This window comes from Ranitomeya variabilis, chromosome 1 (assembly GCF_051348905.1).
Source record: "Ranitomeya variabilis isolate aRanVar5 chromosome 1, aRanVar5.hap1, whole genome shotgun sequence".
In the NCBI taxonomy this organism is placed as follows: Eukaryota; Metazoa; Chordata; class Amphibia; order Anura; family Dendrobatidae; genus Ranitomeya; species Ranitomeya variabilis.
In genome coordinates this window covers 715312131-715338518 of record NC_135232.1, presented here as the reverse complement: position 1 = coordinate 715338518, position 26388 = coordinate 715312131, and the positions used below count along the sequence as shown (strand labels likewise).

Here is a 26388-nt window from a genome sequence, read left to right as displayed (position 1 = left end):
CCCATATCATAAGAGATCTAGAAGTACAGGTAGCTGCTATAAGATTACCCCTCGATGTATCCCATGCCCCTTTAAGAAAAGCATCAGCCTTTTTATCTAATGTTTCTTTCAAGGTTTCCACGTCTTCAAAGGGGAGGGCAAATTTTTTAGAGGCCTTGGCAGTCGCAACATCTATTTATGGGGCTTTATCCCATGATGTTGATTTTGCATCCTCGAAGGGGTATTTTCTTTGAAGGGAAGGCACTGATGAATTTTTCCTATCAGGTTTTTCCCACTCTTTTTTGATCAGGGCCTGAATATATTCATGCAAGACAAATGCTTTCCGCTTCCTCTGGCCTAATCCCCCAAACATTAAGTCTTGTACTGTTTTGTCGGAGCGAGGGTCTATCACCCCATAGTAGATCTTACCGCCTTAACCAAACTTTCTCTAGAGGAAAACAGTGGTGCCCTCCAATTTCATCATCCGAGGATGAGGAGGTATCGGATATGAGTCTTTCTCCCCGGAGCTAGAGGACTCAGACTGGGTGTACTTGGCGGTTTTATGCTCTCTGACTTTATCCCCTTGTGAGGGATCTTAAGGCAATTTCAACCTCCGATTTGATTACTGATCTGTGCTCAGAGGCAAAGTCTGGGGTCTCTTCACATAGCACTTGTCCTACGCAGGAATGGCATAGCCAGGTGACTGGTAATTATCACACATGGGGCAACATATGTGCTTTGATTTTCCCAATCTCTTCCTTCCCTAAATAACGAAAGTAGAGAAGGGAACCCCAATTACACGGTGAACTTTCACGATGATCACTCACCAATCAGACGCAGCTGCGGGTACAGTTTCTGGAGGAGGGATAGGATCCAATAAGGAGCTTTTTGAGGCTGGAGATTTGTCCATCGTGCCGGATTTTCTGCTGCGCAGAATGACTGCTGGAGCGTCCGCTCCACTTTCCTGCAGAAACATGCCTCTTAGGCTGCTGCCGCTGTGGTTGCTGGTGCTGCGGTTCACTGTCCTTCATCATGTCTTGCAGCAGGGAGCATCTCCACGCTTTCCCTTTTGAATCTGCCACTCGGCATCCTCAGCCCTATTCCGTCTGCCCTGGAAGTACCTCCTCTGTACGGAGCTCCCTGGACGCATCATCAGGGGCATTTCGGCACATGCACTGGCCGGAAACCCTGCACCCAGATCTGGTACAGCGGCTGCACTCACCCCCCGCTCACCCTGCAAGACCCCTCGGTCCCAGCGGTGGCGGCTTCAGGCACCACACCAGCCACGGCAAGGGCCTCCCCACTGTCTGAACCGGACCATCTTCAGGTACCGCCGAACTGAAGGTTCCCCGTTGGACAGGAAACCAACTGATGCGAGGGAGAGGTACCGACCTTTTTATATGTAGGTTTCCTCCTGTCCCTGAAGGGTGGATCCCCTCTCTTAATGGTGCTGTCATGGGGGAAGGAGAAAACCAGCAATTCAAGAATTGCTTTTTTTTTTTTTTTTTTCTACAGTTCCACGTGTGGTAAAATTGGTAAGGCAGATTTATTCTTTTGGTCAGTAAGATTACAGCGATACCCAATTTATATAGTTTTTAATGTTTTGCCACTTTCATACAATAAAAACTATTTTAAAGAAAAAATTATTTTTGCATGGCTTTATTCTGAGAGCTATACATTTTTTTATTTTTCTGCTGATGGAGTTGGATAGCGGCTTGTTTTTTGAAGGAAAAAAAAAAGTGACGTTTTCAGCGGTACACTTTTTATTTACATTATTCTTTTTTTTTTTTTAAATTCGTTTATTAATTCCAGAATAAAACAAACATTACACACATTTGCATTTGTTATTATCAATTATACCATAGAATACAAATAATTGCAAAGTATCTTCATATCTAAAGTTTTACAGGGGTAGTCAACTGTGCATTTTAAATCACTAGTACCTTATAAAATACCTATTGTATAACATAAACTACTTTAAAGAGTCGTGTCGGGGTCAGATAAGTCTGATATATAATATATAACTGGGTCATCCTATTGTTAACTGAAGGGGAAACTTTAGTTGGAGATTCCAGAATATCTTCCCATTCCTCTCCCAATACATCAGGAAGAAGTCCCTCCCACTTCCCTTTTGATAGAATTTATGGTAGACCCAACTCCCACGAATAATAAATATGTATATAAAGAGGAAATGAGTCCTTGAGGACCCTGCGAGTTGAGGATGCCTATCAAAGGTAAAGACGAGATCGCTCGACCTGTACCCACATTTCGTATGTGCGATTGGATGTGCTGACCTTAGCTGCAAATAACGGAAGAATTGAGATCTCGGGATATTATAAGTATTCTGTAGTTGTTCGAAGGATACAAAAACCCCCTGGTCATGTACGTCGCCTACCGAGAGAACACCACACGAGAACCAAAAATCAGTAGATGGGTGATTCAATAGCTCCGGGAAACAACTGTTGTTCCACAATGGCATTTCAGCTACTATATCTACAAATTTAATAACTTTTAATTTGCCTCCATAGTGGACAATCAATCAATCCGGGCAGAATGAAGTAATAATAATAATCTTTATTTTTATATAGCGCTAACATATTCCGCAGCGCTTTACAGTTTGCACACATTATCGTCGCTGTCCCCGCTGGGGCTCACAATCTAAATTCCCTATCAGTATTGTTGAGGGAGAATCTAAATTGATCCTTCACGGTTAACTCAGTGATTTCCAAATTAATCTACAGGGCGTTGCCGGCAACTGAAAATGACCAGACGGAGACGCGTGTCTCTGTTTGGGGGGGGATCAAGCTGATCTCTCTGGCCCAGTTTATTGTGTATGACTTTTCATAGTCATAGAAATTATACTTCAACCAATCAGCATAAGAACACATTCACAGTTCTTAACCTATAAGAATATAGGAACGGTCTGGACGTCAAAGTCTCGTAGAACAATGCACCCTCAGTCTCATGTTCTGCCCAGGTTGCAACAATCAAGGTCTCATCAAGGTCTCATAACAGCTGTAAACTTTAGCCTACTAACAAAATTTATATCAAAACAACAAAATGGAGTCGAAAAGCACAAAATGGAGAATCTTTCTTAATTTGTCCCTTCACAGTATGTCTTTGGAATGTGGGAGGAAACCGGAGTACCCGGAGGAAACCCACGCAAACACGGAGAGAACATACAAACTCTTTGCAGGTCCTTAGTGGGGCTTGAACCCAGGACTCCAGCGCTGCAAGGCTGCTGTGCTATCCACTGCGCCACCGTGCTGCCCGTGAATGACTCTCATGCGTACTGCCAAAGCCTCTATCGCAAGGGCAAAGAGAGCCGGGGACAGAGGACATCCTTGAGGGTATGTGCACACGTCAGGATTTCTTGCAGAAATTTCCTGAAGAAAACCGGAAATTTTCTGCAAGAAATCCGCATTTTTTTTTTTTGCGTTTTTTTCGCTTTTTTTTAGCATTTTGCAAGCGTAATTAGCTTGCAGAATGCTAAAGTTTTCCAAGCGATCTCTAGCATCGCTTGGAAAACTGACTAACAGGTTGGTCACACTTGTCAAACATAGTGTTTGACAAGTGTGACCAACTTTTTACTATAGATGCTGCTTATGCAGCATCAATAGTAAAAAGATATGTTAAAAATAATAAAAAAAATGGTTATACTCACCCTCTGCAGACAGCCGATCTCCTCAGCGGCATCCGTTCCTATAGATGGTGTGTGCAGGACCTTCCATGACGTCGCGGTCACATGAGCGGTCACGCGACCAATCACAAGACCGCGACGTCATCGCAGGTCCTTCACACACTCCAGCTATAGGAACGGAAGCGGCAGCATGCACCTGAGAGGCGGGAAGACTCCGGGGGCCATCGAAGGTGACTATATCACTATTTTTTATTTTAATTCTTTTTTTTTAACCAATTATATGGTGCCCAGTCCGTGGAGGAGAGTCTCCTCTCCTCCACCCTGGGTACCAACTTCACATAATCTGCCTACTTCCCGCATGGTGTGCACAGCCCTGTGCGGGAAGTAAGCAGATCAATCCATTTCTAGGTGTGCGGAATCCCCGCAATTCTGCAAATTTAATGAACATGTTGCTTTTTTTTCCCGCGATGCGATTTTTTCGCGGAAAAAAATGCAACATTTACACAAGAAATGCAGAATACACTGTAAATAATAGGAGGCATATGTAAGCGTTTTTTTCGCGTTTTTATCACGTTTTTATAGCGAAAAAACGCGAAAAATACTGAACGTGTGCACATGGCCTGACGGGTTCCCCTATGTAAAGCAAAAGAATCAGAGATGGAGTTATTCACAATTACACGCGCCTTGGGATTCTTATATAGTGTGTCTATCCCTCTAATAAATTTATCCCCAAAACCGTATTTCCGTAGACATGCAGAAAGGAAAGGCCACTCGAGTGAGTCGAACGCCTTGGCCGTGTCCAGCGATGCTAGTGCCCAATTATTATCCGACTCTAGAGAACTATATTGAATCACTGACTGGACCCGCCTGATATTGACGGAAGTACTTTTCCCAGGCATAAAGCCAGTTTGGGCTGGGTGTATAAGGTCTAGTATGATCGTGTTCAGCCTAGTAGCCAAAATTTGGGTGAAAATTTTATAGTCTATGTTCACCAGTGATATGGGGCGATACGATCCACATTCCAAGGGGTCCTTCCCCTCCTTAAGCACAATAATATTTGCATCGTAAAATGTTTCAGGCATGGATTCTCCCTCCCATATACTCCGGAGCACCTTCAGTAAAAGTGGTGCCAGGTGACCTCGATATTTTCTATATAACTCAACGGGAAACCCGTCGGGTCCAGGGGCCTTCCCAGTGGCCATATCTGTTATAGCATGTTCTACTTCCTCCAAAGTAAACTCAGCTTCCATAAAGGCTTGCTGGGCTGGACTCAGTAAGGGGAACGCTACGTCCGATAAATAGTCTAAACATTCAGGGATACCAAGACCACTACTAGACTTGTATAATGATTTATAGTAATTATGAAAACACCGGAGAATTCCCTCAGTAGAAGATACTAATGAACCATCAAGTGCCCGGATCTGTAGTATTGTATTAGAGGTGTTATGTTGGCATACTAAAAAAGCTAGAAGTGTACTGGCCTGATTCCCCAATTCGAAATAGGATTGACGGGTAATTAATAATTTGCGTTTTGTTTTAGTGTCTATATGTTGAGTATATAACCTCTGGGAAGTAAGCCATTCTACCCTGTTGCCACTGGTTTGATTAGTTACATAAGTGGCCTCAGAGTCCCTCAGCCGCCGCTCCACCTCATCATCCTCCCTTGCCCGTTATCCTTTTGATATAAGAAATTGTGGAGGACAGACATCCTCTTAGGTATGCTTTTAGAGTATCCCAAAACAAACCAAGATTTGGAGGGTCTGGATGGGTTGAGATAAAGCAGTTCAGCTGATCAACCGTTCTATCACTAGAGTCTATTAATTTCAACCAGAAGGGATTCAATTTCCAGGGTATATTATTGTTTGATTCACCGTATTTAAGTTTAAGAATTACTGGACTGTGGTCCGATATCCCCCTATTGCCATGCTCAACACTATCCACCCACAATGCCAGGCCACTAGATCCAAATATGTAGTCTATACGAGATAGAGACCGCCTAGTTGATGAGTGGCAAGTGTATTCCCTAATCTCAGGGTGACGTATTCTCCACAGGTCCAACCATCCGCTACGATTGAGGAGGAGGCCCCCCGATATCACGTCGTCTAGTCTCAGTCTATCCATGGAATTATCCATGACTAATAATAATAATCTTTATTTTTTATATAGCGCTAACATATTCCGCAGCGCTTTACAGTTTGCACACATTATCATCGCTGTCCCCGTTGGGGCTCACAATCTAAATTCCCTATCAGTATGTCTTTGGAATGTGGGAGGAAACCGGAGTACCCGGAGGAAACCCACGCAAACACGGGGAGAACATACAAACTCTTTGCAGATGTTGTCCTTGGTAGGGTTCGAACCCAGGACTCCAGCGCTGCAAGGCTGCTGTGCTAACCACTGCGCCACCGTGCTGCCCAAGATTAAAATCTTCCATACAAATAACACTAGCATCAGGATAATTTAGGGAGAAACCCATTGCCATGTGGAGAACCGATATATTAGCCGGGGGGGGGGTTTATAGACACATATCACGTATTCCCGTGTGTTAATAAAGGCGTGCACAAAGACAAAGTGACCCTCGGGATCCCGCCGTGCTTCCCTGGCCTCCCATCTAACATCCCGGTGTATCAACAGAGAGACCCCTCTTGAATAGCTGGTATGGAATGCGTGAAGGGACCACTGCACCCACGGCTTTTGTGTACATTTAGCTGTGTCTCTAGTCAGATGTGTCTCTACAAGAGCTACAACATGGGGATAACATTTAATCTGCGAAAATACCTTGATTTTCTTTCGGGGAGTCTTAATACCCCGTATTTTCCAAGTCATGCATAGAATCTCAGACCCCATATCCACACTTAAGAAAAGGAATGATATACACCATAACTTGAGCAGGGATCACGGACATCACGCAGAGCACAGAATTACCAATGGCGACGAACGAACATATCAAACAATCAAAACTGGTGTAAAAACCCAAACAGAACAGAGCTTGAACAGTGGAGGAGTATAAACCTACAGTCAAATAGAAAAGGGGATACCCTCACTGAAACCAGCGTCCGGTATTGTTGATAAGCTCAGCACCTATACGGAGAGCTCAATTTGTGTTGCCATTAGACAAGGATAACAAATTAGGAGTCTGGCACATTAGACACCTTGTATAACTGTAACCATTCGGCTACCTCCGCCCGATCTGTAAAGAACAAGGAAGAGCCTTCATGGACAATGCGGAGCCGAGCTGGGTAAAGCATGGAATAAATAATGTTTTTATCTCTGAGCTGCTTCTTAACTTCCATAAACCGAACCCGCTGTTTTTGGAGCTCCATGGAGAAATCTGGGAAAATTGATATAGTAGCGTTGTTGAAGTGCATTTGGAAGTGCATTTGAACAGCAAGGTGCATTTGAACAGCAAGGTGGATTGCTGTTGAGGGGAAATAAAAAAAAAATCTATAAATCTTCAGCATAGCGAGTGTGAACGAGCTGAGTGTGACCTGAGCGTAAAGGCCCCGTCTCACTAAGCGATTTACCAACGATCACGACCAGCGATACGACCTGGCCGTGATCGTTGGTAAGTCGCTGTGTGGTCGCTGGGGAGCTGTCACACAGACAGCTCTCTCCAGCGACCAACGATCAGGGGAACGACTTCGGCATCGTTGAAACTGTCTTCAACGATGCCGAAGTCCCCCTGCAGCACCCGGGTAACCAGGGTAAACATCGGGTTACTAAGCGCAGGGCCGCGCTTAGTAACCCGATGTTTACCCTGGTTACCAAAAAAAACAAACAGTACATACTCGCCTTTCGGTGTCCAGGTCCCTTGCCGTCTGCTTCCTGCTCTCACTGACTGCCGGCCGTACAGTGAGAAGTGAGAGCACAGCAGTGACGTCACCGCTGCGCTCTGCTCTCAGTGTACGGCGAGACTCAGTCAGAGCAGGAAGCAGACGGCAAGGGACCTGGACACCGAAAGGCGAGTATGTACTGTTTGTTTTTTTTGGTAACCAGGGTAAACATCGGGTTACTAAGCGCGGCCCTGCGCTTAGTAACCCGATGTTTACCCTGGTTACCAGTGAAGACATCGCTGGATCGGTGTCACACACACCGATTCAGCGATGTCAGCGGGGCCTCAACGACCAAAAAAAGGTCCAGGCCATTCCGACACGACCAGCGATCTCGCAGCAGGGGCCTGATCGCTGGTACGTGTCACACATAGCGAGATCGCTATGGAGGTCGCTGTTGCGTCACAAAACTTGTGACTCAGCAGCGATCTCGCTAGCGATCTCGCTATGTGAGACGGGGCCTTAAGTGTGAACGGCGGTAAGTGTGACTTGTGATTCAGTGAAGAGGTATTTGGAAAGCCTTTAACAAATACCTGTGTGAATTGGTGTGAGTTGCTGAATTGGGAGTAGCTATGTTCACAAAGGGTTAACTTAGGGTGGGGGCTCATTATTAAAGGGACACTGTCACCCCCTCCAGCCGTTATAAACTAAAAGAGCCACCTTGTGCAGCAGTAATGCTGCATTCTAACAAGGTGGCTCTTTTAGTTTTTGGTGCATGTATTCCCAAAATAAAGCTTTCTATAACTTCTCCAAAATACCTGTCTTTCGCCAGGGAGGCAGGTCCTCACCCCCCTGCTTGAAACGCCACACTGCCGTCACTCAAATCTTCAGGGGCGCCGCCCCCATCGCGCTGTTTTCGAATGAAATCCGGCGCCTGCGCTGTGTAGTACTGTCTGGTGCAGGCGCAGTGAGCTCTGGCCCTCTGACGTCACAGCCAGGCTTGCAGACTGCGCCTGTGCGGCCACCCACCTTGTGAATTCCAGCCCCGCAGTGTGTTATGCATTATGCAGAGTGCGGGGCTGGGATTTACAAGCAGGGCGGCCGCACAGGCGCAGTCTGCAAGACTGCATCGGAGGTCAGATGGCCAGAGCTCACTGCGCCTGCACCAGACAGTACTACACAGCGCAGGCGCCGGATTTCATGCGAAAACAGCGCGATGGGGCGGCGCCCGGCACCCCTGAAGATTTGAGCGACGGCAGTGTGGCGTTTCAAGCAGGGGCGTGAGGACCTACCTCCCTGGCGAAAGACAGGTATTTTGGAGAAGTTATAAAAAGCTTTATTTTGGGAATACATGCACCAAAAAGTAAAAGAGCCATCTTGTAAGTGTGAACGGCGGTAAGTGTGAACGGCGGTAAGTGTGAACGGCGGTAAGTGTGAACGGCGGTAAGTGTGAACGGCGGTAAGTGTGAACGGCGGTAAGTGTGAACGGCGGTAAGTGTGACTTGTGATTCAGTGACTTTGGAATCAGGGAGTTTCCAAGGGAGGAATTGATGTCTGTTTTTTATTAATACTTTGTATATTTTTTATTTAACGTTTCTGTGTGGTGCAATCCCCATTAGGAAATGTGCTCCACTATTGTTAATGCCATCCAGTGCACATCTTGCCACATGTATGCAATCCTTGATCAGCCGGTCGAGGGTGCATACTGCTGTGCGAGATGTGAGCTCGTTGAGCATTTGGAAGCCCAGATTCTGGATCTAAATGTGCAGCTGGCAACACAGATCCATTGACAACATAGAAAGGAGTCTTCTGCTCACTGAGCAGACGCTCAATGGGATAGATGAGGGGGGGATGGTAGGATGGAGCTGCAGGACAGTGAAGTAGCAAGCTGGGTGACAGTTAGGAAGCGGGGTAGAGGGAAGAGTGCCAGGGAGGCTAGTCCTGATCTGGCACACCCCAATAAGTTTGCTAAGTTGGCAGATGAGGGGTGTGCCAGTACAGCCAGGCATGTCCTCTGAAAGCCGGAGGAGTGACTGCTCCAGTAAGGAGGGAAATAGGAGAGCAGGGCAGGCCAGACAGGTGATGGTAGTGGGGGACTCAGTTATTAGGGGAACAGATAGGGCAATCTGTCACAAAGACAGGGATCGTCGAACGGTGTGCTGCCTACCTGGCGCTCGAGTCCGACACATCGCTGATCGGGTGGACAGATTACTGGGAGGGGCTGGTGAGGACCCAGCAGTCATGGTGCACATTGGCACAAATGACAAAGTTAGAGGTAGGTGGAAGGTCCTTAAAGATGATTTCAGGGAATTAGGCTGCAAGCTGAAAGCAAGGACCTCCAACGTGGTATTTTCCGAAATACTGCCTGTACCACGTGCCACGCCAGAGAGGCAACGGGAGATTAGGGAGGTTAATAAGTGGCTCAAGAATTGGTGTAGGAAGGAGGGGTTTGGGTTCCTGCAGAACTGGGCCGACTTCTCAGTTGGCTACAGGCTCTACGCTAGGGATGGGCTGCACCTCAATGGAGAAGGTGCAGCTGTGCTGGGGGAGAAAATGGCTAGAAGGTTGGAGGAGTGTTTAAACTACGGATTGGGGGGAGGGTATTCAATTTATAGGAGGGGAAGATAGTGCAGATAGAGACCTGGGCATAAATAAGGAAGTTGGGGGTGGCAGTGGCATGGGGGTGGGGTTAGAATAGTTAATAATTTAAGAAAGAATAGAGGTACAGAGAGGAACATCAAGTGCATGTATAATAATGCCAGAAGCCTCGCCAACAAAATGGACGAATTAGAATTAATGTTGTTGGAGCATAATTATGACAAGGTGGGGATATCTGAGATGTGGCTGGATGAGAGCCATGACTGGGCTGTTAACTTGTAGGGCTATAGCCTTTTCAGAAATGACCGTACAGATAAGCGAGGGGGTGGGGTGTGTCTATATGTAAAATCGTCCTTAAAACCCATCCTGCGTGATAATATAGGTGAATTTAATGAAAATGTGGAGTCCCTGTGGGTGGAGATAAGGGGAGGAGGAAAAAAATAAAATTACTGATAGGGGTTTGTTATAAATCTCCAAAAATAATGGAAGCAATGGAGAATATCCTCGTAAAGCAAATAGATGAAGCTGCGACTCAAGGAGAAGTCATTATTATGGGGGACTTCAACTACCCTGAAATAGATTGGGGAACAGAAACCTGCAGTTCCAGCAAAGGTAATCGTTTTTTGACAACTACGAGAGACAATTACCTTTCACAACTGGTTCAGGACCCAACAAGAAGGGGGGCACTGCTAGACCTAATATTAAACAACAGGCCAGACCGCATATCAAATATAAGAGTTGGGGGTCACTTGGGGAATAGTGATCACAAAATAATAAGTTTTCATGTATCCTTTAATAAGATGGGTAGTAGGGGGGTGACAAGGACACTAAACTTCAGGAGGGCAAATTTCCAACGGATGAGAGAGGATCTTGGTGCAATTAACTGGGACGATATCCTGAGACATAAAAATACACAAAGAAAATGGGAGACATTTATTAGCATCCTGGATAGGACCTGTGCACAGTATATACCGTATGGGAATAAACATACTAGAAATAGGAGGAAACCAATATGGCTAAATAGAGCTGTAAGGGGCGCAATAAATGACAAAAAGAAAGCATTTAGAGAATTAAAGGAAGTGGGTAGTGATGAGGCATTAAATAAATACAGAAAATTAAATAAATTCTGTAAAAAGCAAATCAAGGCAGCAAAGATTGAGACAGCAAAGATTGAGACAGAGAGACTCATTGCCAGAGAGAGTAAACATAATCCCAAAATATTCTTTAACCCCTTCCCGACCTTTGACGCCACGTAGGCGTCATGAAAACCCGTGCCAATCCGACCCATGACGCCTATGTGGCGTCATGGAAAGATCGCATCCCTGCAGATCGGGTGAAAGGGTTAACTCCATTTTCACCCGATCTGCAGAGACAGGGGGAGTGGTACTTCAGCGCAGGGGGGGTGGCTTCACCCCCCCATGGCTACGATCGCTCTGATTGGCTGTTGAAAGTGAAACAGCCAATCAGAGCGATTTGTAATATTTCACCTATGAAAATGGTGAAATATTACAATCCAGCCATGGCCGATGCTGCAATAGCATCTGCCATGGCTGGAGACCCCGATCTGGCCCCCCCCACCCCACCGATCGCCCCCCCAGTCGTCCTTTCTGCCCCGATCTCCTGTCCGCTCCCCTCCTCCCTCCTGTCCGCTCCCCCGGTCTTCTTGTCGGCTCCCCCGGTCCTCCGATCCCCCCCCCCCCCCCCCCGTGTTCCTTCTGATCCCACCCCCCATACTTACCTAGCTTCGATGTCCCTCCCGGTGTCCGGCCGTCTTCTCCATGGGCGCCGCCATCTTGGAAAATGGCGGGCGCATGCGCAGTGCGCCCGCCGAATCTGCCAGCCGGCAGATTCATTACAAGTACATTTTGATCGCTGTGGTAGGTTCTATCGCAGCGATCAAAATAAAAAAATAATAAATAAACCCCCCCCCCTTTATCACCCCCATAGGTAGGGACAATAATAAAATAAAGAAAATATTTTTTTTTCTTTTTCCACTAGGGTTAGGGTTAGAACTAGGGTTAGAACTAGGGGTAGGGTTAGGGTTACGGGTAGGGTTAGGGTTAGGGTTATGGCATGTGCACACAGTGCGGATTTGGCCGCGGATCCGCAGCGGATCGGCCGCGGATCCGCAGCGGATCGGCCGCGGATCCGCAGCGGATCGGCCGCGGATCCGCAGCGGATCGGCCGCGGATCCGCAGCGGATCGGCCGCGGATCCGCAGCGGATTGGCCGCTGCGAATTCGAAGCAGTTTTCCATCAGGTTTACAGTACCATGTACACCTATGGAAAACCAAATCCGCTGTGCCCATGGTGCGGAAAATTCCGTGCAGAAACGCTGCGTTGTATTTTCCGCAGCATGTCAATTCTTTGTGCGGATTTCGCAGCGTTTTACACCTGTTCCTCAATAGGAATCCGCAGGTGAAATCCGCCAAAAAAACACTGGAAATCTGCTGTAAATCCGCAGGTAAAACGCAGTGCCTTTTACCTGCAGATTTTTCAAAAATCGTGCGGAAAAATCTCACACGAATCCGCAACGTGGGCACATAGCCTTAGGGTTAGGGTTGGAATTAGAGTTAGGGTTGGAATTAGGGCTAGGGTTTGAAATAGGGTTATTAGGCTTGTGGTTAGGGTTACGGATAGGGTTAGGGGTGTGTTGGGGTTACAGTTGTGGTTAGGGTTGGGATTAGGGTTACGGTTGGGATTAGGGTTAGGATTAGGGTTGGAATTAGGGTTACGGGTGTGTTGCGGTTAGGGGTGTGTTGGGGTTAGGGTTGTGATTAGGGTTATGGCTACAGTTGGGATTAGGATTAGGGGTGTGTTGGGGTTAGTGTTGAAGTTAGAATTGAGGGGTTTCCACTGTTTAGGCACATCAGGGGTCTCCAAACGCAACATGGCGCCACCATTGATTCCAGCCAATCTTGCGTTCAAAAAGTCAAATGGTGCTCCCGCCCTTCCAAGCCCCGACGTGCGCCCAAACAGTGGTTTACCCCCACATTTGGGGTACCAGCGTACTCAGGACAAACTGGGCAACAACTGTTGGGGTCCAATTTCTCCTGTTACCCTTGCAAAAATAAAAAATTACTTGCTAAAACATAATTTTTGAGGAAAGAACAATTATTTTTTATTTTCACGGCTCTGCGTTATAAACTTCTGTGAAGCACTTGGGGGTTGAAAGTGCTCACCACACATCTAGATAAGTTCCTTCGGGGGTCTAGTTTCCAAAATGGGGTCACTTGTGGGGTTTTTCTACTGTTTAGGCACATCAGGGGCTCTGCAAATGCAATGTGACACCCGCAGACCATTCCATCAAAGTCTGCATTTCAAATGTCACTACTTCCCTTCCGAGCCCTGACGTGTGCCCAAACAGTGGTTTACCCCCACATATGGGGTATCAGCGTACTCACAACAAACTGGGCAACAAATATTGGGGTCCAAATTCTCCTGTTACCCTTGTGAAAATAAAAAATTGCTTGCTAAAACATCTTTTTTGAGGAAAGAAAAATTATTTTTTATTTTCACGGCTCTGCGTTGTAAACTTCTGTGAAGCACTTGGGGGTTGAACGTGCTCACCACACATCTAGATAAGTTCCTTAGGGGGTCTAGTTTCCAAAATGGGGTTACTTGTGGGAGGTTTCTACTGTTTAGGCATACCAAGGGCACTGCAAACGTAACATGATGCCCGCAGACCCATTCCATCAAAGTCTGCATTACAAAACGTCACTACTTCCCTTCCGAGCCCCGGCATGTGCCCAAACAGTGGTTTACCCCCACATATGGGGTATCAGCGTACTCAGGAGAAACTGGACAACAACTTTTGGGGTCCAATTTCTCCTGTTACCCTTGGGAAAATAAAAAATTGTGGGCTAAAAAATCATTTTTGAGAAAAGAAAAATTATTTTTTATTTTCATGGCTCTGCGTTATAAACTTCTGTGAAGCACTTGGGGGTTCAAAGTGCTCACCACACATCTAGATTAGTTCCTTGGGAGGTCTAGTTTCCAAAATGGGGTCACTTGTGCGGGAGCTCCAATGTTTAGGCACACAGGGGCTCTCCAAACGCGACATGGTGTCCGCTAATGATTGGAGCTAATTTTCCATTCAAAAAGCCAAATGGCGTGCCTTCCCTTCCGAGCCCTGCCGTGCGCCCAAACAGTGGTTTACCCCCACATATGGGGTATCATCGTACTCAGGACAAACTGGACAACAACATTTGGGGTCCAATTTCTCCTATTATCCTTGGGGAAAAAAAATTCTGGGCTAAAAATCATTTTTGAGGAAAGAAAAATTATTTTTTTATTTTCACGGCTCTGCGTTATAAACTTCTGTGAAGCACCTGGGGGTTATAAGTGCTCACTATGCATCTAGATAAGTTCCTTGGGAGGTCTAGTTTCCAAAATGGGGTCACTTGTAGGGGAGCTCCAATGTTTAGGCACACAGGGGCTCTCCAAACGCGACATGGTGTCCGCTAACGATTGGAGCTAATTTTCCATTCAAAAAGTCAAATGGCACGCCTCCCCTTCCGAGCCTTGCTGTGCACCCAAACAGTGGTTTACCCCCACATATGAGGTATCAGCGTACTCAGGACAAATTGGACAACAACGTCCTTGGTCCAGTTTCTCCTTTTACCCTTGGGAAAATAAAAAAATTGTTGCTAAAAGATCATTTTTGTGACTAAAAAGTTAAATGTTCATTTTTTACTTCCATGTTGCTTCTGCTGCTGTGAAACACCTGAAGGGTTAATAAACTTCTTGAATGTGGTTTTGAGCACCTTGAGGGGTGCAGTTTTTAGAATGGTGTCACTTTTGGGTATTTTCAGCCATATAGAACCCTCAAAATGACTTCAAATGTGAGGTGGTCCCTAAAAAAAATGGTTTTGTAAATTTTGTTGTAAAAATGAGAAATCACTGGTCAAATTTTAACCCTTATAACTTCCTAGCAAAAAAAAAAATTGTTTCCAAAATTGTGCTGATGTAAAGTAGACATGTGGGAAATGTTATTTATTAACTATTTTGTGTCACATAACTCTCTGGTTTAACAGGATAAAAATTCAAAATGTGAAAATTGTGAAATTTTCAAAATTTTTGCCAAATTTCCGTTTTTTTTCACAAAAACTCAGAAATTATCGACCTAAATTTACCACTAACATGAAGCCCAATATGTCACGAAAAAACAATCTCAGAACCGCTAGGATCCGTTGAAGCGTTCCTGAGTTATTACCTCATAAAGGGACACTGGTCAGAATTGCAAAAAACGGCCAGGTCATTAAGGCCAAAAGAGGCTGGGTCATGAAGGGGTTAACTACATAAATAGTAAGAAACTAAAAAATGATAGTGTTGGCCCCCTTAAAAATAGTCTGGGTGAAGTGGTGGATGAGGATGAGGAAAAAGCCAATATGCTAAATGACTTTTTTTCATCAGTATTTACAAAAGAGAATCCCATGGCAGACAAAATGACTAGTGATAAAAATTCCCAATTAAATGTCACCTGCTTAACCCAGCAGGAAGTACGGCGGCATCTAAAAATCACTAAAATTGACAAATCTCCGGGCCCGGATGGGATAATTCCTGCAGTACTCGAGGGTGTAAGTACAGTCATTGATAGACCATTATTTTTAATCTTTAAAGACTCCATAATAACAGGGTCTGTACCACAGGACTGGCGTATAGCAAATGTGGTGCCAATATTCCAAAAGGGGACAAAAACTGAACTCGGTAATTATAGGCCAGTAAGCTTAACCTCTACTGTGGGTAAAATCCTGGAGGGCATTCTAAGGGATGCTATACTGGAGTATCTGAAGAGGAATAACCTCATGACCCAGTATCAGCACGGGTTTACTGGGACCGTTCATGTCAGACTAATTTGATCAGCTTCTATGAAGAGGTAAGTTCCGGACTGGACCAAGGGAGCCCAGTGGATGTAGTGTATATGGACTTATCAAAAGCTTTTGATACGGTGCCACACAAAAGGTTGTTACATAAAATGAGAATAATGGGGATAGGGGAAAATATGTGTAAGTGGATTGAGAGCGGGCTCAGGGATAGGAAACAAAGGGTGGTTATTAATGGAGCACACTCGGACTGGGTCGCGGTTAGCAGTGGGGTACCACAGGGGTCAGTACTGGGCCCTCTTCTTTTTAACATATTTATTAATGACTTATTTAATAAGAATAATTAGAATTTTAATATTTGCAGATGACACTAAACTCTGCAGGGTAATCAATACAGTGGAGGACAATTTTATATTACAGGATGATTTATGTAAACTAGAAGCTTGGGCTGATAAATGGCAAATGAGCTTTAAATGGGGATAAATGTAAGGTCATGCACTTGGGTAGAAGTAATAAGATGTATAACTATGTGCTTAATTCTAAAACTCTGGGCAAAACCATCAATGAAAAAGACCTGGGTGTATGGGTGGACGACAAACACATTTAGTGGCCAGTGTCAGGCAGCTGCTGCAAAGGCAAATAAAATAATGGGATGCATTAAAAGAGGCATAGATGCTCATGAGGAGAACATAATTTTACCTCTATACAAGTCACTCGTGCGACCACACTTAGAATACTGTGCACAGTTCTGGTCTCCGGTGTATAAGAAAGACATAGCTGAACAAGAGCGGGTGCAGAGAAGAGCGACCAAGGTTATTAGAGGACTGGGGGGTCTGCCATACCAAGATAGGTTATTACACTTGGGGCGATTTAGTTTGGAAAAATGAAGGCTAAGGGGTGATCTTATGTTAATGTATAAATATATGAGGGGACAGTACAAAGACCTTTCTGATGATCTTTTTAATCATAGACCGGTGACAGGGACAAGGGGGCATCCTCTACGTCTGGAGGAAAGAAGGTTTAAGCATAATAACAGACGGGGATTCTTTACTGTAAGAGCAGTGAGACTATGGAACTCTCTGCCGTATGATGTTGTAATGAGTGATTCATTACTTAAATTTAAGAGGGGACTGGATACCTTTCTGGAAAAGTATAATGTTACAGGGTATATACACTAGATTCCTTGATAGGGCGTTGATCCAGGGAACTAGTCTGATTGCCGTATGTGGAGTCGGGAAGGAATTTTTTTCCCTAAGGTGGAGCTTACTCTTTGCCACATGGTTTTTTTTTTGCCTTCCTCTGGATCAACATGTTAGGTTAGGCTATGGGTTGAACTAGATGGACTTAAAGTCTTCCTTCAACCTTAATAACTATGTAACTTAATAGGGCCCTTCTGCCGCGCCAAGCGAAGAATTGCATCCCTGTCTCTACAATTGAGGAGACGCGCCAAAAAAGGCCGGGGTGGAGTTCCAGGGGGAAGAGGTCTCGTTCGGACCCTATGGGCCCTCTCCACGGAGAATGTTGAGGAGAATCCATCGCCCAGGGAGGTCTTAAGCCAGTCCTCCAGAAATTGCTCAGGTTGCTGACCCTCCGAGCGCTCCGGCAGGCCGATAATTCGAATATTATTGCGGCGTAATCTGTTTTCCAGGTCATCTGTTTTTTTGTTTCCAGGCATTCACAGAGCAAGCAGCCTTTGACAACTTAGCTTCCATAGGGGTAATGGTGTCTTCTATATGAGACACTCTTGTTTCAACCTCCGAGATACGCCCTCTCATAGCTTGCATATCATGTCGCAAACGACCCACTTCAGTATGTACGTCCTCTATTTTTTCCGTAAGAGAAGATCTAGTGAGGGATATAGCCTGCATCAATTGCTCAGACGCTTGTTTAAGAGTCATTTCGTCTTGTTCTCCCTCCTCATTACTATCAGAAAGACGATTTTTATGATGGTTCTGTGTGGGATTGTTTCTGAGAGTGCGTACATTATCAGGGGCATCTTCTCTGGCATATTTCTTTAATTTGTCAGCAGCCCCTGCTCCCTTGGAATGATGCATGGTGATCAACAGAAGGACTCCACAAAAGGACCACACTTGGTAGTTATGGCTGGTCTATTCCCCAACAACAGTCCCGGCAGAGTCAAATACTGGAGTAGATCCCAGAAAGGCTACTGGACAGGCAAGAAGAATGTCAGGGGTTTATAAAAGCAGCAACTGAAGATTCACCCAGGCACTGCGCCTTAGAGCAGCCTCACAGCCCCCACAGGTAGAGCAGCAGGGAGGGGGTTAATCCCTCCAGAGTTATGGCGCCGGCAGGAGCAGAATTTGTCTGATAAGGGGGTGCAAGGCCCAATCTTCCAGGGCACACACTGCACCACCCCTCTACTATCTCAGGTTACTAGCTCACCTCCTGAGCTGCACCGCAATTATAATGTAAAGCGCCACTCCCCTTGCTGCTGGAGTGCGCGCTGCAGTGATGGCCGCTGCCTCCCCAGGCACCGACGACCGCTCCAGACCCCAGCACCTGTATTCCGGTGTTCCATAGCACTCCCCCGCTATAGTGTAGACATCTGCCGCGTCTCAGGGGAAGATACTCGGCTTTGGCAAACGCCGGCACTGTCTTGTCCGTCGGGAGCGCGCGCTCAAAAATGGCCGCCGCAGCTCAGGGATTTTACCGCCCGTCCAGGCCACTTCAGTGTCTGACGTCCCAGGGCTCCAAAACTGCCGTCCAGGGAGATTACTGGGCTCCTGGGGTCCCGAGGGCACCGTACCAGCCGGTACAATCGGTAAGTCAGGGGTTTTAATGGCAGGATAAGCGTCAGGATGGCCGGAGCTCCCACGAGGTGCGTCCTCTCTCCTGTATTACATAACTACGCCCCCTACATTAGTCTTTTTGATTGCGTTTTATTGCACTTTTTGTTTGCTGGTATGATGATAAAATTAAGAGGCAAAAAAATGCTTTATTTTTCTTTTACGGTTTTCACAGAAGGGGTTATCTAGTGGGACAGTTTCATAGAACGGATCTTTCCGGATGCGGCAATACCAAATATGTGTATGTTTATTGTTTATTTATGTACATAAATGAATGTATGTATTGGAAAAATATGTTTTTTTTAGTGATGAGCGAATATACTCGTTACTCGAGATTTCCCGAGCACGCTCGGGTGTCCGCCGAGTATTTTTTAGTGCTCAGAGATTTCGTTTTCTTCGCCGCAGCTGAATGATTTACAGCTATTAGCCAGGTTAAGTACATATGGGGGTTGCCTGGTTGCTAGGGAATCCCCACATGCTGGCTAACAGATATAAATCATTCAGCTGCGGCGAAGGAAACTAAATCTCCGAGCACTAAAAAATCCTCGGAGGACACCCTAGCGTGCTTGGGAAATCTCAAGTAACGAGTATATTCGCTCATCACTAGTTTTTTCTTTATTTGGGGATTTTTAAATAAAACAAAAAAAAAACACTTTTTGACATTGTCTCATCCTGGGACATCACTGTATGGTGTCAACTCGCTGAACTGATACTCTGCACCGCAGAGTATCACATCAGCATCGGACAGGCAGGGAAGGAGGCCTGTCAAGTCCTGCTCTCAGTTAAATGGCCGCGATAGGCGTTAGCACCGATAATGGGCTTTGCTGTGGGGTGTCAGCTCTTACACATAGCTGACACCCACACCCGATTTCCGCGGCGCTCAGCGAGAGGCTGCGCGATCATGACACCGTACATGAACAACTGTTTGCAGGAACGCATCTCCTGCAGAGCAGTACCCGTAAGGTGCATGTCTAGAAGGGATTAAAAGACTTTATTTCTGGATGTGACTACCATATAACTATAGGATTAGTAATGGACAGGTGTCTTATAGACGCCTCTCCATTACTAAGCCGTGGGCTTGATGTCACCGGACAATACAAAGATGATATCAACCCCACAATTATGAACCCCACTTGCCACTTTGAATGGGGTCCAGGTTTGGGTACTGTTCAGTTACCCAAACTGTTCGGCAGAACCCACCAGACCTGAACATCCAGGGGTCCGCCCATCTCTACTCATCTCCACAGACACAGGAGACAGATGCTGGGACTTGCAGCGCTCACATCCACAGATGATGCAAATTCCTTAACTATTAATTTATTTAAATTTTATTTTAAAACGTCAAATACAACAGAAAATAAAAGAACCCCCCATCAGTTCCTGTGAGCTCACAGCAACACGGAACATGATCCACAAGCCATTTACACTTTAACATTAAAAAAAAAAAAAAAAGGTGAACCACCAGTGACGATATTGTGCGGGGCATCGGTGATCGTGTTGCAGTGTCAGTGCAAGCCCTGGAGCGCACACACCACTCACCGCCTCTGCACCGGGCCTTCAGTCCTTGTGTATGAAATGCCTTACTCCTTTCTGCGCTTCTTGCCCTCGTGATCATGCTCCTTTGAGCGGCCGCTATCTGAGGGGCGTTTGGAGCCTCCATGCTGTTTGGCCTCTTCCAAGAATTTATCCAAACCGAACGGATCCTCCTCAAACTGGACGGGGCCATCCCTACGCTGCTTTCGATCGGAGCCCGAGAAATCCTTATCAGGAACAAACCTGGGGAGAGGCAGACAACAAGGGGTTAACACCACAGGATGCAGCGGTCACCACTCCCCAGCAGCTTCTTATCTCCATAATCGCACACTAGCCCAATGTTGGGTGAATGGCCCCAAGCCCACAGCTAGATCAGAGGCTACTTTGGAACAGTACAGGTTTACGGTGGGCTGTAGTGGTCACGGCCTCCTCGGCAGGGGGCATTCTCCACAAGCCTCTCACCTGTTGGTTTTCATCAGGGTGTCTATGTCGGTGGTGTACATGTCAGAGTCAGTGTTCTTGGGCCGGTAGATGGTCTGTGCCACCTCCTTACTGCTCCTCCAGGGCTGAGAGTACACGTTGTATGTTTCGTCCTCTCCTCCTGCGAAGCCACTGTCCAGACCCTGCAGTCAGACACAGAGGAGACAGCATAGCAGCGGGTGAATGGATCTCTGGGAATGTGTCATGTTTGCACTGGGTGCTGTTCTTGGGGTACACGCTACGTGTATGGGCCCAGACACCCCGTGCACATATACCTGCCCAGACACCGGTGCTGCCCCTCACAATGAGCCCAAGTGACAGCAGCGGTGTCCACGTTTTTCACTCCCACGTATGACAGGCGCTCGTACCCTGCTCTGGTTGAAGAGCCGCTGATCGTACTGAATCTCTCCGGAGGGCCGTTGGCTCGGGATTCCTAGGGCGATCTGCTCGCTGATGTCTCTGTCTTCGTTCCTCTGAAGCTTGGACCTGGCGGATAGAGTGAGAGGGACACTGCTGTAAGTAAAGTCCCTGGAGCCTGGTGACAGGACGCCATCGCTCTCACCTCACCTCTTATCTGGAGCGGCTCTGGACAGGTTGCGCTCGTGCTGCCGCTCTTTCCGCCTGTTGTCTCGGATCTCATCGCGCTCTCTGGCTTCGCCATCCTCTGTGGAATGTATGTACATTTAGGAAGAGCTGCAGAGATCAGCCGCCCCTCACAACTCACCGCACTCACCCTTCTCCGCATGAGACTTGATTCCCGCTCTCCGCTCTCTGGCGATCTGCGCCAGCTCTCGCAGCTTTTCTTCCTTCTTCTCTTTCTCCTTCTGTGCCATCTTCCTCTCCACCTGGGCTCTCATCTCCACAGCTTCTCGGGCCTAAGGAACCAAACATGGCTGCTCAGTGACAGGGATAGGCTGCAGACAAGGTGTTATGTGAAGGACTCACCTTCCGGTCAGCAATATACAGCGCTTCAGCCAACTTTGCAAAATTCTCATTAATGTGGACGGTCTGCAACCCTCGGCCGTCAGCGGCCAGACGCTTGTCCAGGGGGATGGTGTAACCCTGTGGAGAGCAGCACAATGGTGTAGTCCCCGATACCGAACAGACCTGCGGCCGCTCAGATCAGGGCATTACCTTGGCGTTCTTCCAGTTGGATATACACGGCGGGATCTTCCATTCCTGCTGCTCCTTCACAGTCATCTGCAGAGAACAGATACAGCTGGATTACACATGGGGGCTCTGACCAACGGGGAGGGGGTGCTTTGTATTTAACAAGTGGCACCCATGAGGACGTCCAGAGACCTTCATGGTTGTGCTGGTGCTACCGCCCTCTCCGCCTGTGGGATGTATGCATAGTAATTCCTGCGGCGGATCTTGGCCACAAATAGTGGCCCCGGTCTAGGAGCAGAACGTGACAAGGCGTCCTGCAGGGCTCCGCAGGTGGGACATGATTGGAGCCGCTCACCTCCTAAGGCAGAAGCCAGGGGTGCTGCAATACACTTTTAACCAGTCGATCACCAGACAGTTATTTCTTGCTGAGCCTCTCTTCCGTACTCTGTGACGAGGCTGCTCGAGGCTTGATTTCCTGCCGGTCTCTATAGTTATTTTTTTCTTATGTTAATGTAAATTTATAGGATTTAGATTTTTCAACACAAATATAAAAAAACCGACTTTAAAGTTTGTGTTTTTCCCCATGTCTTTTCCTGTTCATGTTTCTCCTCAAGCACCCGACTACAGTTGTGTGGACACCAAACATGTAGTGTTGGAGCAAACTGATTTGCAGCATCCCCCTCCTTAGGCCATGACAGGGGTCTATGGCCACTACACAGAAGTGGGAGTGCCGCCTCTTACAAGACGGTAACCGCAGATGCTTTGTGCACATTTACTGCACAGAATTTATCCCCAGGAGATGAAGTTTACAGGGGAGATCACACGTTAGTGGCAGAGCCACTCATGCTACCACCAGGCCCTGCAGATGCTGTAAATTCACAGGGCTCAGCTCCAGGACATGTGCATCCCCACCGACTCGTCATAGGAGAGTCTGACACGCTGTGCCCATCTCACTGCAGAAGAAACCAGTGGCCTCCTCCCTGCCCACCCTGCGATTTCAGCTACATCATATTATGAGGGGATTGCGCAGAATAAAATTGGTCGCTTCTATTTAAGCAGGGGCATAAGGTGGCACTTACCTTCCTGCTGGGAGAATGCATAACAGGTGCTGGGGGAGACGGCGGTCCACGAGGGATCTTCTTGTTAATCCTGAGACAAGACAGCAGTCTTAGTTTTCCTCCCATTCTTTGACCTCCAGCCGCTTTCCACCCAGGAAATACTCACTTGAAGCGAGGCGGTTCCATGGGGTCTTTCTGCATCTCCACCATCCGGATGACCCTCTGTTTGGCTCCAGAGTTAAATGCCACCCCCTGCTGAGACGGCGTGTACCTGAGAGAGCAATGTGCCATTATATGAGGAGTGACCCCATTAGCTCCCCATAGCCCTGTGGGGTCGCTCACCTGATGTACTGAGCAGGTGCCAGCTTGTCTGCTGCTCGGACCGGCATGGCTGCAGCTATCTTCTGGGACACCGCCTTATCCAGGGCCTGACGAGTCTTCTCGGTCAGCTGAAAGATGATAGTTGGAATCCTGCCATTAATGGTGAAAAACTATGTATGTGTGAGAGAAGCAGCACCACCAGAAAAACCAGACCCTCCTCATACCTCGCGAACAGCCTCCTCATCCGGCCTCTGCAGCTCAGGGTCATCGTCATCCATCACCTCCTTAGGGACGAGGTCGGTGTATTTACTGAATATGACCTGGAAAAAGACAATACCGAGAAAGCGACGAGGAAGAACGTCAGGAACCGAAAAGCAGCATCTGCAACATCAGAGGATGCAGATGATGGGAGTAGTGATAGATTGTGTGATAGGAGAGTAGATTGTGAGCTATTGGGGTCAAGGATTATGGGAGTAGTGATAGATTGTGTGATCAGAGATTAGATTGCGAGCTCCCGGGGTCCGGGATGATGGGAGTTGTGATACAGTGACCCATCCTCTGTGTCTAGCCATCGCCCAATATCTCTTCACCCTTACGCCTCAAAACTACTGGAACAGCATGTCCGTCTTGATCTCTCCTCCTGCTCCCTTTGACCGGTTACAATCTGGCTTCCGACCCCATCACTCAACTGAAACTGCCCTAACTAAAGTGACCAACGACCTACTAACCGCCAAGAGCAAGCGCCACTACTGTGTCCTCCTTCTCCTGGACCTGTCTTCTGCCTTTGACACTGTGGACCACTCCCTCCTGCTACAGATTCTCCTCTCTTGGCATCAGACTTGGCCCTATCCTGGATCTCATCATCTCTAACAGACCGAACATTCAGTTTCTCCCTCCCCCACACCACCTCCTCACCCCGTTTGGGGGTGTTCCCCAAGGCTCAGTCCTAGGGCCCCTGCTCTTCTCCATCTACACCTTCGGCCTGGGACAGCTCATAGAATCCCAAGGTTTGCAGTATCATCTCTACGCCGATGACACGCAGATCTACCTATCTGGACCTGACCTCACCTCCTTACCAAAATACCACAATGTCTGTCTGCTATTTCATCTTTCTTTTCTGCTCGCTTTCTAAAACTGAACATGGACAAAACAGAATTCATCATCTTTCCCCCCATCTCACTCTACCAGACCTATCCATCAATGTCAATGGCTGCTCACTTTCCCCAGTCCCACACGCTCGATGCCTCGGGGTGATCCTCGACTTTGCCCTCTCTTTCAAGCCACATATCCAAGCCCTTGCCTCCTCCTGACAACTCAAACTCACAAATATTTCCCGGATCCGTGCATTCCTTGACCACGAAACCACAAAAACACTAGTGCATGCCCTTATCTCCCACCTTGACTACTGCAACCTCCTACTCTCTGGACTCCCCTCTAGCACTCTGGCACCACTCCAATCCATTCTACACTGTGCTGCCCGACTAATCCAACTGTCTCCCCGTTACTCCCCAGCCTCTCCTCTCTGCCAAGCCCTTCACTGGCTTCCTATTGTCCAGAGGCTCCAGTTCAAAACCGTAACTATGACATACAAAGCCATTCACAACCTATCTCCTCCATATATCTCTGACATGGTCTCCCGGTACTTACCGACACGCAACCTCCGATCCTCTCAAGACCTCCTTCTCTGCTCACCTCTTATCCCTTCTTCCCATAACCGCATAGAAGACTTCTCCCGTGCTTCCCCCATACTCTCGAACTCTCTACCCCAACACATCAGACTCTCGCCTACCACGGACCCCTTCAAAAGGAACCTGAAGACCCACCTCTTCCAACAAGTCTACAATCTGCAGTAACCAACGATTCACTAAACCACTGCACGACCAGCTCTACCCTCTCCTATTGTATCCTCACCCATCCCCTATAGACTGTGAGCCCTTGCGGGCAGGATCCTCTCTCCTTCTGTACTTGTGTGTGCCTTGTATTGCTCACGTTTACTGTACTTGTCTATATTTGCCCCTTTTCACATGTAAAGCGCCATGGAATAAATGGCACTATATACATGTATAATAATAATCATCATAATAATAGTCGGCATCACTCTAGCAGTCCTGGCACGAAGCCTTCTCGCAGATCTGCTGTCAGACACAGTGGGCAGCCTGTGGTTGCAGCACGGGTGAGGATATTCGCACCTTATCCTTGGATTGGCCCTGCCGAGCGATGGCGTCATACTTGATCTTGCCCTCGGCATCCACCTGTATGGCCAGGGCGTTGGACGTACGCTTCTTCTTCCCCATCTCCAGCGGGTACTGAGCCACATGAATCTCTGGAAAGGCGCCGCCATCTGCAAAATCCTGCGAGGATCACAAGATAGTAAAAGATGACAGATGTGACTCTAGCAGCCACCACGATATATCCCTACCAGCCACTCACCTCCAGGGTCCGGGGCACCCAGCCTTTCCGGTGGCCATAAGGAGGCGGCTCTCGGCGTGATGCCACCAGCGCCGTCTGACGAGACTTCTGAGCTCTGAGCTTCTCCTCCGCCTCCAGCTGATCCTGGGAAAGCTGTGTGGGGGCTGGCAGAAAACTGTGAGAAACAGCGAGATTATCTGTCACAGGGCAAATCTGCACATATAGGCCCAACCCCAAGAGTGACAGGAGGGCGAGAGGGGGCCAAAACCCACAGAGTGGTGGGAGGGGGCCAAAACCCACAGAGTGGCGGGAGGGGGCCAAAACCCACAGAGTGGCGGGAGGGGGCCAAAACCCACAGAGTGGCGGGAGGGGGCCAAAACCCACAGAGTGGCGGGAGGGGGCCAAAACCCACAGAGTGGCGGGAGGGGGCCAAAACCCACAGAGTGGCGGGAGGGGGCCAAAACCAACGAATATGACCTCCAGAGCATCAGAAAGATGGGGGGGGGCAGTTCTCCTTGCAGAAACCTCACGCAATGCTTCATGGGAGAGAAGGATGCATATTAGCTCCCTCTCTGAGTTGGACAAGAGACACTCCACATGAGCTGCTGCCATGTCCCCTCGGCTCTCGGGCGGGTTCCACAGCATTCTCTGCCAGCACTAGGCTGTTACCCGTCCATGACACCCACAGATGAACTCAAGAGATCCAGCGTACTCCTCACCTCACCAGCGCCATCTCTGCAACCCGTCCTTACAACCGGAAAAAGCTTTCTGATAAACCGGAACTGACTAGGGTCACATGACCAACTGAGAGCGCGCCCAGCACTAGAGGAGTGTACAGGCTCCGCCGCCATGATGTCGG

General features: G+C 47.6%; 1 protein-coding gene across 1 annotated transcript; it reads right to left on the bottom strand.

Moving 5' to 3' along the window:
• Window positions 1–19919: 19919 nt before the first annotated feature.
• Window positions 19920–26384, bottom strand: SNW1 (SNW domain containing 1). The gene is made up of 14 exons (XM_077267468.1): window positions 26249–26384; window positions 25551–25704; window positions 25310–25471; window positions 23345–23440; window positions 23142–23248; window positions 22966–23070; window positions 22821–22890; window positions 21766–21831; window positions 21577–21693; window positions 21365–21506; window positions 21199–21295; window positions 21000–21117; window positions 20614–20774; window positions 19920–20394 (listed from the first exon to the last, which is right to left on the bottom strand). The coding sequence occupies exons 1-14, from the start codon at window positions 26260–26262 to the stop codon at window positions 20199–20201; spliced, it is 1605 nt and encodes a 534-aa protein (XP_077123583.1). The 5' UTR covers window positions 26263–26384; the 3' UTR covers window positions 19920–20198.
• Window positions 26385–26388: the final 4 nt, after the last annotated feature.